At 28.5% G+C, this 18535-nt stretch overlaps 2 protein-coding genes and 1 long non-coding RNA gene across 3 annotated transcripts; 2 read left to right on the forward strand and 1 right to left on the reverse strand.

Moving 5' to 3' along the window:
• The first annotated feature begins 312 nt into the window (after positions 1–312).
• On the forward strand, positions 313–1938 carry LOC149887267 (uncharacterized). Its single transcript, XM_090091301.1, has 3 exons — positions 313–1144; positions 1274–1508; positions 1652–1938. The coding sequence occupies exons 2-3, from the start codon at positions 1365–1367 to the stop codon at positions 1814–1816; spliced, it is 309 nt and encodes a 102-aa protein (XP_089947427.1). The 5' UTR covers positions 313–1144; positions 1274–1364; the 3' UTR covers positions 1817–1938.
• A 1275-nt stretch (positions 1939–3213) lies between these two features.
• LOC149887268 (uncharacterized) lies at positions 3214–3973 on the forward strand. Its single transcript, XR_016453606.1, has 2 exons — positions 3214–3347; positions 3603–3973. It is a non-coding gene; the product is annotated as an uncharacterized LOC149887268 (long non-coding RNA).
• An 8395-nt stretch (positions 3974–12368) lies between these two features.
• LOC145190268 (activin receptor type-2A-like) lies at positions 12369–16167 on the reverse strand. Its single transcript, XM_090089958.1, has 6 exons — positions 15877–16167; positions 15109–15450; positions 13774–14480; positions 13552–13690; positions 12962–13092; positions 12369–12789 (listed from the first exon to the last, which is right to left on the reverse strand). Exons 1-6 carry the CDS (start codon positions 15941–15943, stop codon positions 12616–12618), a joined length of 1560 nt encoding a protein of 519 aa, XP_089946084.1. The 5' UTR covers positions 15944–16167; the 3' UTR covers positions 12369–12615.
• Positions 16168–18535: the final 2368 nt, after the last annotated feature.

An 18535-nucleotide genomic window follows, 5' to 3' on the forward strand; every position in this document is an offset into this window, starting at 1 on the left:
GGAACTGTACAAGAGAACTTGAAAAAAATGCATATAGCACTTAAAATAAAAACAAATAAAAATTATATATAAATAAATATAATGTTCTATCTAATATAATATATTATATCAGGTAGAACATTGTATTTATATATATATATATATATATATATATATATATATATATATATATATATATATATATATATATATATATATATATATATATACTTGGTACATACCATGGTTTACTTGAGTTACATAACGTAAACTTTTTTCAGTAGTTTTCAGTAGAAGAATTGAAATTTGTTAGTAAAAAATGCATTTATTTAATATTAGTCAATAAATAATTAACAATAAACAAAATATGTCAGAGAGCAAGGATAAAGTCAGTCCTTATGAGAAATGCATATATTTTAATAAAGAGAAGACTTCTTGTGGTCCTTTTAAGCGTTGGAACAAAGATGGAATTTTTCAAGTTAATGAATTAACTGCTGACGTAACTAATCTTTTACAAGCTTTAAAGGTATGAATAATATTAGAGTATTATTTGCTTTTTTATTAAAAGAAACAGGATTTCTTACTCCATAGGCAGAAAATCTAACGTAACTGTTTCATAGCTACTACCGACAAACCAGTGGAATGAAAAAACCTTGATTGAAAGCTGACTACAAGCTTATCTTTTACGCTATGACTCATTATGTGCATACCATCGTTTTTCTTTTGGTATTGGCTGGAAGCAGCCAAACAGTTGTCAACACCCAAGACATGAATTTTAAATCAGTAAAAAAGCACCAAAAATTAGATCCATCCCTTTGAACACCCTTGCTGCTTATAATGAAAAGAATTTATCACTTCCTGTTGGAGCCGTATTTTGCTTCAGCCACCTAAAAAGTATTTCTACAGGTAACAATATTGACATGTTAGAACCAGCTCCAACACCAATAAAGTCTTGCTTTCCTGCTGATGACATACATGTTCCAGATAGAATAATCATTTCAGATGAAACGATCAAAGAATCAAAAAAAGCGGCTAGCTCTTTGTGTGAAGCATTTAGAGCAAGTCCACTGTCCTTTAAGATAAAACAAGTTCACCAGCAGCTGAGGACAATTTTAAAGCTAAGTGAATATGTGACAACTCAACAAACTCAATCATTATTCTGTAGGCAAGTAAATGAACTTTATATTTACAAATACCCAAAGTATTTATGCTAAAAAATGTGACTTTTTTCTTTTCTTGGGGCTTGAGATAAATATTTAGCAATTTCATTTATCCTTCAAGTGTAATTTTTTAGATTGAGTTAGCAAAAAAGAACAGGAAGGTTGGCAACCACTTTTTGTGAAGAGACTAACTTAACTGATTATGTGATTGATGAAACTGTTGATATGAAAGATGCACCTGAAAATGAAGAAGATGATTTAAACAACGATATTCAGTTGATTGCAAAGGACTTAGCAGCTGATTTTCAAATTGTTGATTGGATTATTTTTCAATACTTTATGCAATGGTATCCTGCAATAATTAAAAATGTAAGAAGTTTTAACACTATAATATTGTATTTTTGTGTATTGAGATCTATTACAAAATTATTGGTTTATTAACCATATTAACTAATTTCAAGGAATATTTAGGAAGCAGCAGTGATTAGAAGTTACTTTACCTCAACCATTAGGTCAATGATGATGGTATGTATGTTTCTTTTATGGAATTGTCTGTTACACCTGGAAAGAACTGCTTTAAGTGGCCAACCAAAGAAAATATTCTCCAATATTTGTCTCTTGACGTTGTTTGTAAGATTGATGCACCAATAAAAACTAATCAAAGAGGAGATTATTGACTCTCAAAAGATGATATTGACAATGTGGAGATTCAGATCGGCCATTAATAAATTTATTATATTTTTTTGGTAATTCTTAGAAAACTGTATTTCCCATCAGTTTTAAACGGAAAAAAACGATCTTGAAGTTTAATGGTTCTTTCTTTCATTGATAAAGTTAAAAAAAATTTTTTTTTCAAGTTCTCTTGTACAGTTCCTTTATAAAAAAGTATTATGTTAAAATTTTTAATAGCAGTACTAATTAATAAGGCTGTAAAGTAGCTGTTGCTAAGTATATCTATACCGTTTCTAGGGTATTTTTTTAGTTAAAAAATTGGCAAAATAAGGCTGCTTCTAGGACTTCTGTAGGCTTTTTATGACCCGTGCACATAGACTTTTTTTCAGATATTTGAAGATGCATATTTAAGGAAAATAAATAACTTATACTGTTCATGGTGGACCTAAGGCCATGGTTGTTATGGGTAATATATCAAAGCGCATTGAACGCAAAAAGTGATTTTTGGCAGGTTACTTCTTCCCAGGTCCTTGCATGCACATGGTTTTTGTTCCAAAAAATCAATGTATGTCTTAGTGTCTTTCAAAAACACCTAAAAAAACTACGTGCAAGTATTGGGCTCAAGAGATATTAGAGCTCAAAGTTAGGGTAAAATTTCAAACGTTGTGGTTTCGGACCACGATTTCTAGACAATTGAAAATGTAATCTTGTTGAATTTTTACTTTTACTGTAGAAATCTACCCAGATTAGTTAAAAAATAAAAAAGAAATGTTTCTGTCATATTCATGTTGCTAAAACTACTCCTCAAAGTAGCGATTGCACTCAATGCGCAAAATTTTCTCAAAACGGGCCAAATTTTGGGACCCAATATCTCCGAAATTAATAAAAATTTTAGAAAAAAAAATTACCAGTGGCCTACTTTCATTATCTTTTACAAAATATCTAAAAATGAGTACAATTTGAAGACATCACTTCCAGACTTTGCCTAGATTTCTCAGACAATAGCTCTTAATGGTTATATTAACGATATATATGTTCCCATAGCCTATTTGTAGTTTGTCATATTAGGTTAATAGCTGCTGTGGAAGAAATAAAAGTATATTTTTTGTCACTACTTATAAAATATTTTATATACAAAAAGGTATTGAGTTCAACAGTGGCAAATATGTTAGAAGAACAGGGGCTCCATTCTACAAAATTGTTAATCAAATTTATTAGAATGATGGACAAAGTTTTTAATTGTTTAAATGTTTCAAAGATTTATAATTACACTCGAAAGCCAGATTTGATATTTATAAATCCATAGATGATGTTAGACTTAATGTAAGTTATTTTATGATTATATCAAGCTCTTTCATGTAAAAAAATTCAAGTTCTTTTGTAGTATATGGAGTACCAATACCTTTGTTTACATGGCTGATCTGTTATTTATCAATAATTGGGAAGAACAGTGCCAATTAATTCCTAATTTATCTCAAGCAGAAAAAAACAGATTTTGCTTAAGTAAACAAACTCTTGAGGGACTTCGTCTTACTGGTAAATAGAGTTCTACTGTATCACGTTGGTCAATTGAATATAAATAGTTAGATGCCTTTTTTTTACGCAGAGAATGTTATAATCATTTTATATTTTCATATATTTATTTCAATTTATTGTATATCAGTTATGCAAATATGAAACTTTCTTCCATAGATATTTTTAAATTGCTCTCATTAAATGTTGTATAGTTGCATATGCTCTGAAAACTTAGTTGCCACAATAAATTCAAGAAAAAACTTATTTCTTTTTTAGTGAATTCGTTTATAACCCTTGGAAAGTTGTTGCTTGTAGAAGGAGCGGAATACATTCTGTCCGAAAAGTTCTGTCAAGATCCATTAGAGGAATACTTTGGGAAGCAACGAATGCGATTAGGTTGTAATGACAATCCTACGTTAATTGAATAGAATTCCAATGCCCTTGGCTTAAATGTTGCAGGAGATAATTTAATTCGTGTTTTTGGTTCAAGTGCAAAGGGCCGAAAGGATGAATTCCAAATGCTTGATGTGAAGGACACTGATCTACCTTCAATTAAAAAGCGAAAAAAATGATTTAATGTAAATCTTTTCTAAGTTACATAAAAATATTACTTTCATCAATCAGTAACTCCACTTTAAATGTCAAAATTGTTATTTTTATAGCACCACTTAGTCTCGGTTGTCTAGCGGTTAGGACGCTTACTAAGTAGTAGGTAACCCAGTTCGAATCCTTGTAAAGACTAAATTCTCAGATCTCATATTTTTTAACAGACCATATGGTTTTTTGGGTTGTTTACCTATTTCACTGCATTTCTAAAAGATGTCGTACTTCTTAACTAAAATTAATTGTTCATGAAAGATACTGGCCTCACCCGGGGAAAGGCTATAGGGAAGAGTGAGACAAAATGACTAAGTTCTTATATCATTAATTACTCAGTGTCACTTGCTGGTATTACTTTCAGCTAATATTACCAACATAACTTGTAAGATAATCTACAGACATTGGAAAATTAACGCATCTGTAAAAAAAAATGTCTGTTGCTATGTTTTTGATATAAAATTTGTTTTCATTCAACAAGTGTTGCTGCTATTCTGCCTCTGTAAATATTTCCCAAAACGTTAATTTAGTTTAAAGAGAAGTTTGAATCTTCAGAAACACGCACCTTTAATAAGATTTGGTCTAGGTGGATCCATTTTTTGACAAGGAGAGAAAATATTCACTAAGTCATATTTTTTTTGTGGAGACGAAAAATATTTCTATCATGTTACATTTGCTATATTTTTTATGTTTGTTTTTTTTTTTCTGCCATTTTTTTTACTTCACGCTGCAAAAGAAAAGTTCCTTTTCATCCAAATTTATCTAAAAAACAAACATATATGCCAAAAGGATGTTCAAATGGTATAATCAAATTTGAAATCACGCCGTTGTTTTTTAACACATTAGGAACAAGTGAAGTTAGAAAATTAACACTATATGTTTTTGTAATGTTTAGAATATTAGAAGTATAGTGTTACTTTTTCTGCTTAAACTGAATTTTGATTAATTCAGCATTTTTAATTAGGTTGCGGCTATAACCGTCATGCCACATAGTGAACTTCGCTTTGACAGCTAAAAACGTAATAGTCCGTCAACGGGTGAATAGAAAAAATATAATTAAAGTTACGCTCATGAGAGCCAGATATTGAATTTGTTTATATATAAAACTAGCTATTTACCCGTTGAAAATCAACTCAGCTTATTTAGTAAATCAAGATACACATTAGATATAGTTCAGAACATACACATTATCGCTAAAACATGTTGAAATTCTAGATATACTTGTATGTACAAGTAGATTTTCCGATAAATATCTAAATACAACAAACTTCATTAAATTTCATGTAAAAAAAGAAAAACATAATGAGAACCTCAACTCAGCAAAACAAAAAATATTTCAAAAAAAGCAAGCAAATATAGCTGTAAAATTGATTCATGTTTTTTGTTAATAATTCTTTGTTAACAAAAAGAAAATGCACTAAAAACATAAGATATAGAATAAATATGTAAGATTTAGGTAATATACTAATTCCTATATTGACATTATTTTTAAAAATTTTTCTTTTTATGCAATGTTTTTCTTAATGCTAGTTCACCTTTTTCAGAAACATTATTTCCTGTTTTTCCACTTTTTCTATTTATTATTCGGACTCAGGCTTTCAAAAATGAGCGTGTACGTATACTCATCCACTTTCTAAGTATGATTTCTTTTAACAAATCCTTCAAAGGTTGAGATTCTACATTTTTTGTAAGAGATGTCCAACTCAAATCAATGAGAAAACTTGCTTGGAATTTTTTCATTAAAACATCTCTCAGATCTTCACCTTTGTATTTGATAATTAGGCTAGAGTTCAATACTGACCTGGCAACATTCTCAACGCTTCGAATGAATATGTAAAAATCATCATTTACTGAAAATATTCCACCTCTACTTACTTTATCTGTCCAACCTCTGGTATATTCTAAAAACGTTTTATTTAATAATTTATTATCAGAATCAGATTCCCATGACTTAATAAGGTTTAATATAGCTTTACTCAAATCAGTGTTTTTACGATTAGAATACATTTTTCGCAATGAAAATGGAATAAATCCAGCTACGTAGCGAACAGTTTCTTCTTCTTCTGGTATTAATTTTAAATCTAATTCTTTACAATTTGATTCCAACAATACATGATTTCTCCACTCAATGACATTCTGAAACCATGTTTTTAATAGAAATGAATACAGAAGGTCAAACCCAGCTTTACAATTAGAAAAGTCACAAACTAGTTCATTCCATGTAGAGCGTAATATTTCATTTTTGAAAAGACAGTGTAAAAGAGTACACTGTTGCTCTCTTAACTGACATGTGCTTCCCCTCAAATTAACAATAGGAAGAAATGCTTCAAAAATATTTTTGCAAAATTCAATCTTTCTTTCCACAGCAATTTCTAGTATACATAAGGATAACTCAGCTGCATAAATTCCTGGAGTTTTAAACCCTTCAATTTTTATACTAAAAGTTTCATCTAATGTAGCTGCTTTTAAACTTTCTTCAAAGAATTTAACAGAATTTTCATATAACTCTTTTGTGAGCTCCAATAATTGAAGTTCTATTAAATAAAAAAATTAATGGGAAAAAAATTTGTCAAACAAGAAGTAACTTGTGAGAAGCTTATGTATGTATGTATGTATGTATGTATGTATGTATGTATGTATGTATGTATGTATGTATGTATGTATGTATGTATGTATGTATGTATGTATGTATGTATGTATGTATGTATGTATGTATGTATGTATGTATGTATGTATGTATGTATGTATGTATGTATGTATGTATGTATGTATGTATGTATGTATGTATGTATGTATGTATGTATGTATGTATGTATGTATGTATGTATGTATGTATGTATGTATGTATGTATGTATGTATGTATGTATGTATGTATGTATGTATGTATGTATGTATGTATGTATGATTAGTATTTTTTAAATCACATTTTTTTGCCATGTTTATGCAGGTAGATCGAAAAAATTATTTTATTATGTTTTATATGCATTTTATTTGTATAAACTAAATATTTTTTGCATGTGTTTGTCATTAACTATTTTTTTACTTCAAATATAGATTTTTATTTTGATATAGATAATTTATTGAATATAAAAATATGTAAATTATGTTACTGTTATCTACAAACACAAATATATGTAACCTATTACCTATAATTTTAATAGTAGTTATGTCTAAAGCTCATCAAATGAAAGATGCAAGTTCAAATGTTTATATAAAGTTGTATAATGAGGAGCATTCAAACGTTAAAGTTGCTCTCAAGCAAAATCAATATGCAAGATTTGTAAGAATGCTAAGCAGTTAAGATTTGTAAGAATGCTAAGCAGAAAGAATATTATTATGTTTGAATATGTGTATGATTTGTACAAATATTTTAATATAATTGTAATTATTGTTACAGCAAATTTTGATTTTTCTCTGTGTTACAAAATAAAAGATGCTCCTCTGATCAGCATTAATGTTAAGTATTTACTTATTAGTAAATCCATGTGTTTAACAGAGATAACATATTTTTAGTAGATGGCTTTGTTTTACAAAGATATTAGTAAATGCATGTGCTTTATGAAGATAAGATATTGGTAGTAAATATACGTGTACCTCATTCCTGTATTATAATTCTTATCTGCATTATAATTGTATGTTGTTAAAATGTCCTAAAGCTATAATATATTATATAACTTCTTGTTTCTATATAGTTTTTGTATTGTATGTTTTTATTATTTATTGCTTCATTATTATTTATTGACATTTATAATTATTTACTGAATAAAGCTTTTGTTTAAATTGTTCTTTTTTTTTAGTTATTTTCAAAGGGGCGTTTGTTTTTTTAATTCACTTGGTAGCTGTTAAAGAGGGAGAAGGTGACAATTATTTGGGAGTGTATTAACTATATACATTTGTGGCATTTTAATGGTAATTGGAATTCTTTTAGTATTTTTATAGCAGAGTTTTGAAGCTTGTTGTCTTAGTGAAATTATTGCAGTGAAATACTAATACTATTATTCTCAAATTTTCTGTATAGACCATGACTTGAAAAAATGAATGCAATATCAACAAATGAACCTATTATTTTTTCACCAATTTTGTGCAGGTAATACATAAAAAAAATTATGTTTTTATTTATGTGCATTTTACACTCACACAAACATATATAACATAATGCTTATAATTTTAACAGTAGTTACGGCAATGCCTAAAGCTCATCAAATGAAAGATACAAATTCAAAGATTATCAAATTAATGATTATCAAAGACTATCAAATTGTATAACGAAGAGCATTCAAACGTTGAAGTTGCTCTCAAGCGAAGTAAAGATGCAAGATTCGTTAGGATGCGAAGCAGTTAGAAAGAACATTATTATGTTTAGATATGTGTATAATTTATACGATTATTTTAACTTAATTATAATGATTATTATAACAAATTTTGATTTTCTCTGCGTAATTATTAAATTAAAGTTGGTTCATTAATCAGCATCAATGTTTACTTTTGTTTCTTAGCGCCAAGTTTTAACTTATTTGGACATTTTAATAAACATTACAAAGAAATAGTTGCGATTGACTTAAATTGATAGTTACACTTTATTTAAAGAAATAGCTGCGTTTTCTCTAAAGAAATAGTTCCACTTTAGTTAAACAAATAGTTTACTAAATAAAGAATTAGTTTTAATTTGTTTGCAAAAACTTTATTATTGATTCAAAAGGTATGCACATCTTTTGAATCAAAAGCAATGATTTCGCAAACAAGTTAAAACTATTAATAGTAATATCAGACGTAATATTTTAATAATCATTATTATTAAAATATTACGTTGGGTCAACGTCAGAATGCGACGCTCGCTCAACGTCGAAATCCGACGTTGGGCCAACGTTAGCCCAACGGTTGGTTTGGACGTCGCGCCGACTACCAAATCGACGTTAAGCCAACGTCGGTTACCGACCATCGGCCAACCAATTTTTCGACGTCGGCCAGACGTTGGCTCAATGTATGTGTGCTAGCTGGGATCATTATCATAAAGACTCATAAGTAAAAATATTCATAAGTAGTTTGAGCTTTTGTAATAATAATTGTATCATTTCCCGATTTTATATGTATAAAAAGACATTGAGCTACCGATTTATCACAGCCGTCAAAAACACGGGTTTTGAAACTTTGAACTTTCAAAACTTATTTACACTAAAAAATGTGGTTTCGAGACACAGGTCACAACAGATTTTGTTTTAGCTGTAAAATATAAAAAAAGATTTGTACATATCATGGGTTGAACTCAAATTCTAAAAAAACTTAGTTCGTTGAAATGCAAAAATGAGTAACTATTCACTTATTTGGAGGACTTTAAAAATCGAAGCTTGTTAAAAAAAAAAATTAAAAAAGAACTTTTAATTGCGAACAAAAGGCTTCTCAAATCTTTTAAATGCTTTGCTTTATTTTAAGGACCAGATTCTAAAAATCGTCTGCTCGCTATTTGTTGTTTTATATATTAATGCCCAGACCTCCTCTAAACAATAGTTCTTTATTCTCGTTTGTATATAAAAAATTTTTTAAAACTGATAAATCTATGCAAAATGGACTGAGGCAATTTGTGTTAAGAATTCTTTTAAGGATTCTCCTATTTATACTCAAGTAAAGTTGATGCAAAGGCGTCCTCAGACATATGACCTTTGTCCTCAGACCTATGACCTTCCTCAAGAGATAAATTACATTTAGAATAAAATAAAAAATGAGAAAAGGCTTTACGAAAAAGTCAAATAGTTGATAAATATTTTTCCAAATTAATGAAAGGGTGATTTACTCAATTTAGCTCGAATGCTAAAACACTGCTTTTTAGTTGCTACCAACACCATTAACGTGATATTTATTGCATTTACTGGCACCCATGCCTTTTATTTAAACCCTGCCTCATTTAAGCCCCTGAACCTAAATCCTACAATTGCACTTCAAGAGCCCACAGTTGTTATTATTTTTAAAGCGCAATTGGCTTAACTTTTGATGAGAACAATGAGAATAACTTTTACTGTTAAACTTTCAAATTTTATCAAAATATCAAAAAGACCTTGGCTTCATACAAGCTTTCAAAGAAGTCCCAGAGGAATATATATTGACTTCATACAAGCTTTCAAAGAAGTTCCAGAGGAATATATATTGACTTCATACAAGCTTTCAAAGAAGGAATTTCCAAGAGGAATATATCTTCGTTTAAATCTTAGAAACAGCGCAATGCTTGAATGGAAAAGACATAAAAACTGTTCCTGTTCGGCTGATTTGACCACAAAACAATGCAAATTGATGGCATATTGATGGGGAATTCTGTACAGAAAGCAGACGACTTCTTAATGAGAATGCATCATTCCTAGGTCTATATGAAGTGTTTTTCCTACGTCAGGACGAAAAAGCCAGGGTATTAAAAAAAGTTTATTTAAAAAAGATTTTTACAAAATGAAAAAAAAAATCTTTTCATCTTTAAATTTTTTCAGGTACCAATTGGTCTGATTGCTGCAAATAACCAGGTAACTTTGCTAACGCATTTGAAGTATCGACTGACTTTACTAGATCATGGCTGGTCATTGCCAGTCAACTCAAGTTGATCCCATCAGTACATGATGCTGTTGAAGTGTACAAATATGGTTTAGTGAAACAAATAGTAGTTGGATACTCTGGTCCCACTAATATTACTATCAGATCTGGAAGACTCTCATCGTCGAATGCCTTAACTCACGCCCTGGATTTTAATGAGCTGTTTAATATATAAGCGATTTTAATAAGCTGTTTAACATATAAATGATTTTAATATTAAACGATTTCAGAGATTTTTGACAAAAAATGGTTAATTTGTTAAACTAGTTGTCGTTCTGATTTTAAATGGTGGTCTATACCACCATTTAAAATCAGAACGGCATCTTCATTCCCAATGAAGATGTTGAAGACAATCATTCAATACAAATTCATGCGCTGGATAAACACTTAAGCACACCATGGAGAGATGCCGAATAAAAGAGATAGCTAAACATAAGATATATATATATATATATATATATATATATATATATATATATATATATATATATATATATATATATATATATATATATATTTATATATAGCAGAAGTGTACTTAATGTTGTTTATTTAATAAAATGCAACGTAAGTACAACTAATATATTAAATTCACTTAATAAATTAGAACTTAAATATCACTATATATCTTAAACAAAAAGTTATTAGAAGAGGAGAAGGAGGGGGCTCAAAATTAGTGATGTATTTTAGGGAAGGGGGGTGGCAAAAATTTTTGCAACCAGTTACAAGAAAGGGAAACGGGTCAAAAACGGTTAAAAATCCTTATAATATTTTTCCATATAATTTTTTGAACAAAAAAAATAAATCAGAGACCACATGACTCAAAAGGCAAGCAACGCCAATTTTTTTCAGAAAACAAAAATGTACATTGTAAGGTTTGAAGATAATAATCATCTTAAACATTCCTCCAAAATAATCTGTTTCAAAGATACGAACTAATCCTTAAATTTGAATCAGTTGTTTTTAAGCTTACACAAGCAAGCAGAGTATTTATCTTTTAAAAACACTATGATTAATTTGAGAGTGTTCTTGTTTATCCATTGACATAAACAGTTGGAAACAAATATAGTGGTTGAGCAGTTTTTTAGATCTATTGATATGTTTTGTAAATGATCTTTTGTAAACTATGTCATACTAGGTTCAATGAAATGTAATCTTCTGTTGATATATCAAGATAAGATAAATTCAATATTTACTCACGCTAGCTTATTACCTGTTTCAAGTTTTATTTTATGACCGACCTATTCGGGTTGTACTTTACTCTATGACAATATTTTCTGTACTTTACCTTATGACCAATATTTTAATGACTTCTAATTTATTTTTTAGACATTTTATCTTAAGCTATATGCCACACAAGTCTCTCTGGTTTATTCAAACCATGGTTTCACTGTGTAATTTGAAATTTTAAACAATGTTGGGTGCGAGTTAGTAGATAAATGCAGTGTAAAATTTTGATTGCAATAAACTAACAATAACGTTAAATCGTACATTTGAATATCCATATTTGGATTTTCTTTTTTTCCTATTAGGACAACAATCCATGAAATAAAAGTAGGAGTGTATTTTTTATCTTTGATTTTTGCCAAGCATTTGAAAGAAATACAAAAAAAATTGTTTAATGTCATGTTTGATGTATAACAAAATTATTGAAACTAAATCTCAGTTTCAAAAATACAGCGCTGTCAATAATCATTTATAATTATAATACAGTTATATTATTTAATTATAATAAAAATTATGTTACATTTAAATACAGTATAAATATGTTTTATAAAAGAAATATATGTGAAATAATATACGTAAAAGTACTACTTTTAACATTGCAAGTAACTTTGTATACTGCAAGTAAAAAAAAAGAATAATGGCATATAACTGAATATGGAAAAAATCTTTTTTCTCCCAAAAAATGAATTTTCATCTCACACCAAAAATGTCAAATATAAAAATTATCTCGCTAGTGGATTGTAAAGCTTCATTTGTCTAAAGGCTATCCATAAGGTCTACAGATGGTTAGCTGTAAATGGCAAAGACTACTGACATAATGGTATTTGATATTCCATTATTACACCCAACTCACAAGGCTCAAAGTAAATGTAAAAAAGACTTTTAGCTTATTCACTACTCCTGGACAAGAAGTGGGTTTTGCATAGTGTCTTCTTGAAGTAATGGTAGTTCCATGCCTGTTTGTTCTTTGATACTTAGTAGTCTTTCATGAATGCAGTTAGCTGAAACACGTGCCTCAGGATCACCATCCCAACATTCTTCCATAGTAATGCAGATTGTATTTAAAATCTACAAAAGTATTTTAGCAATATTAATGTCAATAATTAAACATGAACTTTAGCCAACAGTATTTGTTACATCTACTTTTACTATTAATATAAGATTTTTCTAATAACAACATTCACTAACAAAACTTTGCACTGGTAACTTTCTCTTCACAAAAACACAAAAATAAACAAACCGTATTGTTTCTCCACTCTGTGAGGATTTGTGGTCTAATATTTCGGTCAACTACACAATCTTTCATCTGCCAGATACTTGGATTTTCACCAACTTCATCAAAGTAAGGAGGCTGGTAATGATTTGGTAGTCCTTAAGTGCAAAATATTTATAAACAATTTTTATCAGTATATAAATTTACTAGCTTACATTAATATTTTCAAGTAACTTTGTTATATATTATTCTATTTTTTTTTAATTTTATCTATATTTATTATTTACATTGATACTCTTATTACTCTTATTTTCAAACCATAGGGCAATAATAAAACATAAAAGCAGTATTTTCAAGCAGTTTTTTTCAAGAGTTTTCATAAAAATGAGCTTTTTATTATGAAGTGCTACTTTATCAAGTTTAGAACTTCAATAACAAAAAACCAAATTAAAATTCACTTTAACAAACTCAAAAAGTGGACATAAGAAACTCAAATTAAACACAGAGATTTTCTAAATAATGCAAAAAGCATTCTTCATAGCATTCTTTAACTCAAATAGAAACAGACCACTTTTTACCGCAGGAATATATATGTAAAACAAAGAATAAAAACTAACCAGATTCTGATTTGCACCTTAAAAGGAGTTCCCAAATAATTAAAGCAGTCGAGTAAATATCCATGAGAAAGTAAGATTCTGAATTAAACATAATTGCTCCATCTAATATCTCAGGGGCCATATATCTTCTAGTTCCAACCTAGGCAATAACATTTTATTGCAAAAAAATACTGATAAGACATTTAGGAGGAAAACTGTTTAGAAATCTAGTTTCACACTAACCTGGGCTTTCCAAAAACAAGTTTTGCAATTGTTTCGACTGACTGCAATTGCTAATCCAAAATCACATATAACGCAATCTAAATCATTTGTTACTAATATGTTTGCACTTTTAAGATCTCGATGTGCTATTCGAGGTTTAATATTGTCTGCAGTGTGTAAATAGACAAGTCCACGAACAATACCAAAAACAAACTTTAGCAGCTGGGGAATAGTTATGACATTTTTCTTCAAGAAATCAATTAGCGAACCTTTTTCATAATACTCTACAACCAATAAATACTGCAACTTATTGTTCATGATTTCAGTTTCAGCTGCAAGAAAATTGATGACATGCTGATGTTTTAATTTATAGTTTAAAAAAATTGATTTTTCATTTATCCATAAATCATGCAAAGTTGGCATTAGCAGCTTGACTACCATCTTTCGATCTTGATTTTGAACAAGCCAATGTTTAGTAAACTGGCCCTGATGAATAATATTTAAGTATTCATACTTTGGTAATACAGGCTCATAAACCATCAGGTTAATGTTTTTCCCATTTTTATACCTCCATTTGATAAAAGCAAAAATACCTAGTGCAGCAATAACTATAGAAAGTGGTACTAATATATACACAAGCACAAGATAAGGTGAATTTCTTTTCACAACTTTTTTCTTTGGGGTTGAATTAATAATCTTTACCATAAGGGTTGGATAAATAACATTTGCTGAAAAAAACAAACAACATATAGTGTTCTTTTAGAAATTAAAAAAAAAATCTAATAAAAACAATGCCTAAAAATTTATGCAGATAAAAAATGGTTAATTTTTAAAAATGAAAATTAAATACAGCAAAAATTAGGTTGATATACATGTATATAATATATATATATATATATATATATATATATATATATATATATATATATATATATATATATATATATATATATATATATATATATATATATATATATATATATATATATATATGAATTAAGCTTGTATTGAAAAGCAGTTTTAAAAAAAAACTTTTTTAAAAAAATTTTTGATGCAGAACAAAGCCTTATGGCACCTCTACGCCACTGACCTTTCCAGGAAGACTATTTAGGTTTTGGGTCTTATCTATTGAGAAGAACAGAGACAGGTTAGGCTGGAAAAATATTTTTCAGATTTCAACTTTGTTAAAGGCAAAAATCTGGCTATCAAATATACAATAGTATTATCATTATAAAAGTTGTAGTATTACAATTGATAGTATATAGGTTAAGTTGAAGTGAAACAAGAAAAAAAGTAACAGTAAAAAAAGTGTAAAAGAAAATTAAAAAATAAAAACAAAAACAGAAATAAAAATACCATCAGCTGGTGGACTTAAATAAGGTTTTAAAGTTGGATGATCTACTCTACTGTTACACATTGATGTGCTGCAGCAACAGTACCAAAGGTTGTGATTAGGCAAGTAATGTAAAGGACATCTATCAAAACCACATTCCAATTGTCCATGATTAAAACATGATAAATACCAATGCTGAAGTTTTCCACTAATATTCCTATAAACAGCTTGGCATTGTTTCATCTCACTATCACAGACTTTTTCATTACATTTTGTTTCATCTTGAAAGCAAATAGAATCCTTCTCACTTCTAGCCAAATTAGCATCAAGACATTTATGAGGTTGAGTTAGATTAACAGGAAGCGCTGTATAATAAAAAAAACACTAATGTAATGCTTTGTAATAATTTAATTTTTGTTTATTTTTTTTCACCAAATTATGTTTTTTTACAGATTGAGTTCATTTATAGCTAAATCCTTTCCATTAAATTCCTCCCCCCCCCCCCCAAATATATATATATATATATATATATATATATATATATATATATATATATATATATATATATATACACACACACACACACATAATGAAAATAAAAATAAATAAAAATAGAAATTAGATACTTTTAGTTACTATAATCATGAAAAGAGAATTTAATTTGAAATTTTTGTATAACTGAGTGAACTACATATATGTAGCAGATTGCTATGTTTATGGCTATCCTATTGCACAATCAAGTCAAACATCACAAAAAAGAAATTGCAATGAATTTCTTTAAAGAAACTTACCAAATAAACAGTTAATAGAAAGATGAATGAGAAACTCTACTTTTCGAAAATTTTTCCATGAAAACATAATTGTTAAATACTGTCATTGGTTGACAGGCTTAAGAAGTCAACGCATAATAAAACTGTCATCGGGTAAAAACACTCTTTAAAAGCGAACTTTTAACAAGTAAGCACTTTACACTAATAAATTATTGTTCGAGTGTTTATTTAAAACAAGACACTTAAGGTTAAAAATACAGTGCGACTCTATTTTAGTGATGACACTATGATAGTTATAAATTAGTATATAGATAAACTTGTATTTTGTTTTCTTGTATTTCATAAGAGCCTTCTTACACTCGGTATATTCACAAATTTCATGTATAGCAATATAAATTATTTAATTCGTCAAAAAACTTGTTCAGTTTTTGCTTTTAGCCAATAAGAATACTTTTTCATTCATCAAAACATGTAACAATCACGTGCTATAATTCTCATAGTGGAACTGCGTTTTAATTCTGTTCGTAGTTGTTGTTACGTACAAACATTTTTTTTACGTAAACAATATGTAATAACAACCAATTATTATATAGCTTTCATTATTGTGTTTTTTTCTTAATAAAACTGCTAATTCCTATTTTGCACATTTGAAAGAAAAATCATAACATGGATTAGGGAAAAAAAGTTCTGCATAAATGATTGGGAAAAAAAGTTCTTCGTTTTCTTTATCTTTTTTCTTAATAAGATTGACATTTGACGAAAAAACAAAAATGAAAAAAGTTTTACATTTATTTTGCTCAATTTTCCTAAACATTTGAGAAAATTTTGCTCAATTTTCCTGAACATTTAAGAAAAGTTACATTGTTTTATAAAACTCTGAAAAGACGGAATGAAAAATAGAGCAAGTAAACCCTCTACTTTTTTGAGGAGAAAATCTTTTTATTTCCTTTTTTTTTTATCTTTCTTTTAATTGTGTTCAATTCCTTTCTTTAAGCTAATTATTTATAACACTTTAAAATCTCATTTCTTATCATTTCCTGTATAAAATAATTGGCAATTGCAAAGATTTTTATTTTTAATGCTCAAATAATGAGCACATGCAACGTTGAGAGATCTTCGTGTTATCTTCCCATACTGCCAGAATCGTTTTAATTAACAAGTCCGACAAATTATTTTTGTTTATAGGAAACTTGTAATGTAATTTTTCAGGAAATATTTACTGATAAAAGTAAGTATGCTATGTACCACAATATATCTTCAACATGTGATAGCTTTTACTACAAAATAGCTTATATTCAAAGTTGGCGAAGGAAAAACTTCATTTAAAGCTAAAGCGAAAAAAAAAATAAAAAAAATCGCTAAATATTATCGACAACTAAGATCCAATTCTTTTGGTACCTACTTAAGAAACAAATGCGCAAAGAAATTTATCGGTAGCTATAAAATATTCTCTCAAATATTTAAGAACTAATTCATCTTTTGAAAAAGTAAAGTAAATTGCTGAAATCATAGATGGCTTTTGTAAATTTTTTTTTTTTTGTTATTATCCATAAACATCTAGTAATGCTCGTATGCAAATTAAAATCAATAACAAATTTACAAAATTAAAGTGGCAATGTGTAACTTCTTTAGTTAGTAGCAAATATTTTTTGAAAGGTTTTGTTAGCTTAATATGACGTCTGTACTCTGACGTCACCACGACTAAAGAAAGCCGACAGGTTAGAAAGGGATCTTTATTTGTTCTGCGATTACAAACAATGTAAACAGTGCCATTATATTTATAAAATATATAACAAGATTATGTTTTGACAAGATTATGTTTCTTGAGTGCTTGTTTTTAGTCATTTTTTAAATTTGTTTTTTTTAATTTTGTATAATTCTTTTTCTTTTTCTTCTTTTTTTGCCATGCTGTTGATGCCTTTTCTTCTTCTTTGATTTACTTTGCTCCTTTGGTTTGATTAATCGATTAACAAAATAATCTTAGTTTTTGACAAAATAAATGTATTTAAAAATTCCTTTTGTTTAATGAACTTTTTTTATCAGTTTTACCAAAATTCACTGAAGTTTCTAGCAATCGTGTGGCTGATGTAGCTGTTTTTGTGATAAAGATTATTGATACTCATGAAACCAAACTTGTCAAAGTAATCCTCTTTTTTTACACTTTTTCTCGATGAATTTCTCTTAAAATCTGCAAAATCTGCTTAAAAATCGATTTGTCAGAAGATTTGTTCGAGATAGCAGAAACAGATAAAACAGAAACTAATCGAACTATTGTTTAATGATAAGATTTAAGGACTAGCTATTAAGGGCGGAGAGTAAGGGGAGAAGAGACATACAAAACTAGCTGTTAAGGGCGGAGAGTAAGGTAGGAGGAGACATGAAAATGAACCATTACTCTTTTAAAATACTTATTTTTGAAGTATTTTTTTAGCTAGGGGTAATTGTAGATTGAATAATAGTAAGCGTTATTCTATCCAGCTTTAACTGTAATATACGAGTGTAAAAAGTAATGTATGAAAGGGTTGATGTCAATAACAGGCTGATATTAGCAATGAACTTTAAGGTTTTTTTGATTTTTATTCGCTACAACAGTTTCGATCATGATTTCTAGCATCACTAGAACATAAAGAGATTGTCCTTATCCTCTTCGACGGCTCAAAAGACATTGACAAAGTACTAT

This window comes from Hydra viridissima, unplaced genomic scaffold (genome assembly GCF_058129835.1).
Source record: "Hydra viridissima isolate aposymbiotic clone 2 unplaced genomic scaffold, HvirCarnegie_v1 scaffold_6, whole genome shotgun sequence".
NCBI classification, from domain to species: Eukaryota; Metazoa; Cnidaria; class Hydrozoa; order Anthoathecata; family Hydridae; genus Hydra; species Hydra viridissima.

What these genes read in the sequence shown, in the direction of transcription:
- LOC149887267 (XM_090091301.1), top strand. Translation starts at nt 1,365, where the DNA reads ATGAAAGATGCACCTGAAAATGAAGAAGATGATTTAAACAACGATATT. An exon ending in ATCCTGCAATAATTAAAAAT is followed by an intron (nt 1,509 to 1,651) that starts GTAAGAAGTTTT and finishes CTCAACCATTAG; the next exon opens with GTCAATGATGATGGTATGTA.
- LOC145190268 (XM_090089958.1), bottom strand. Translation starts at nt 15,943, where the DNA reads ATGTTTTCATGGAAAAATTTTCGAAAAGTAGAGTTTCTCATTCATCTT. An exon ending in TTCTATTAACTGTTTATTTG is followed by an intron (nt 15,451 to 15,876) that starts GTAAGTTTCTTT and finishes TTTATTATACAG; the next exon opens with CGCTTCCTGTTAATCTAACT. An exon ending in CTTGTTTTTGGAAAGCCCAG is followed by an intron (nt 13,691 to 13,773) that starts GTTAGTGTGAAA and finishes GTTATTGCCTAG; the next exon opens with GTTGGAACTAGAAGATATAT.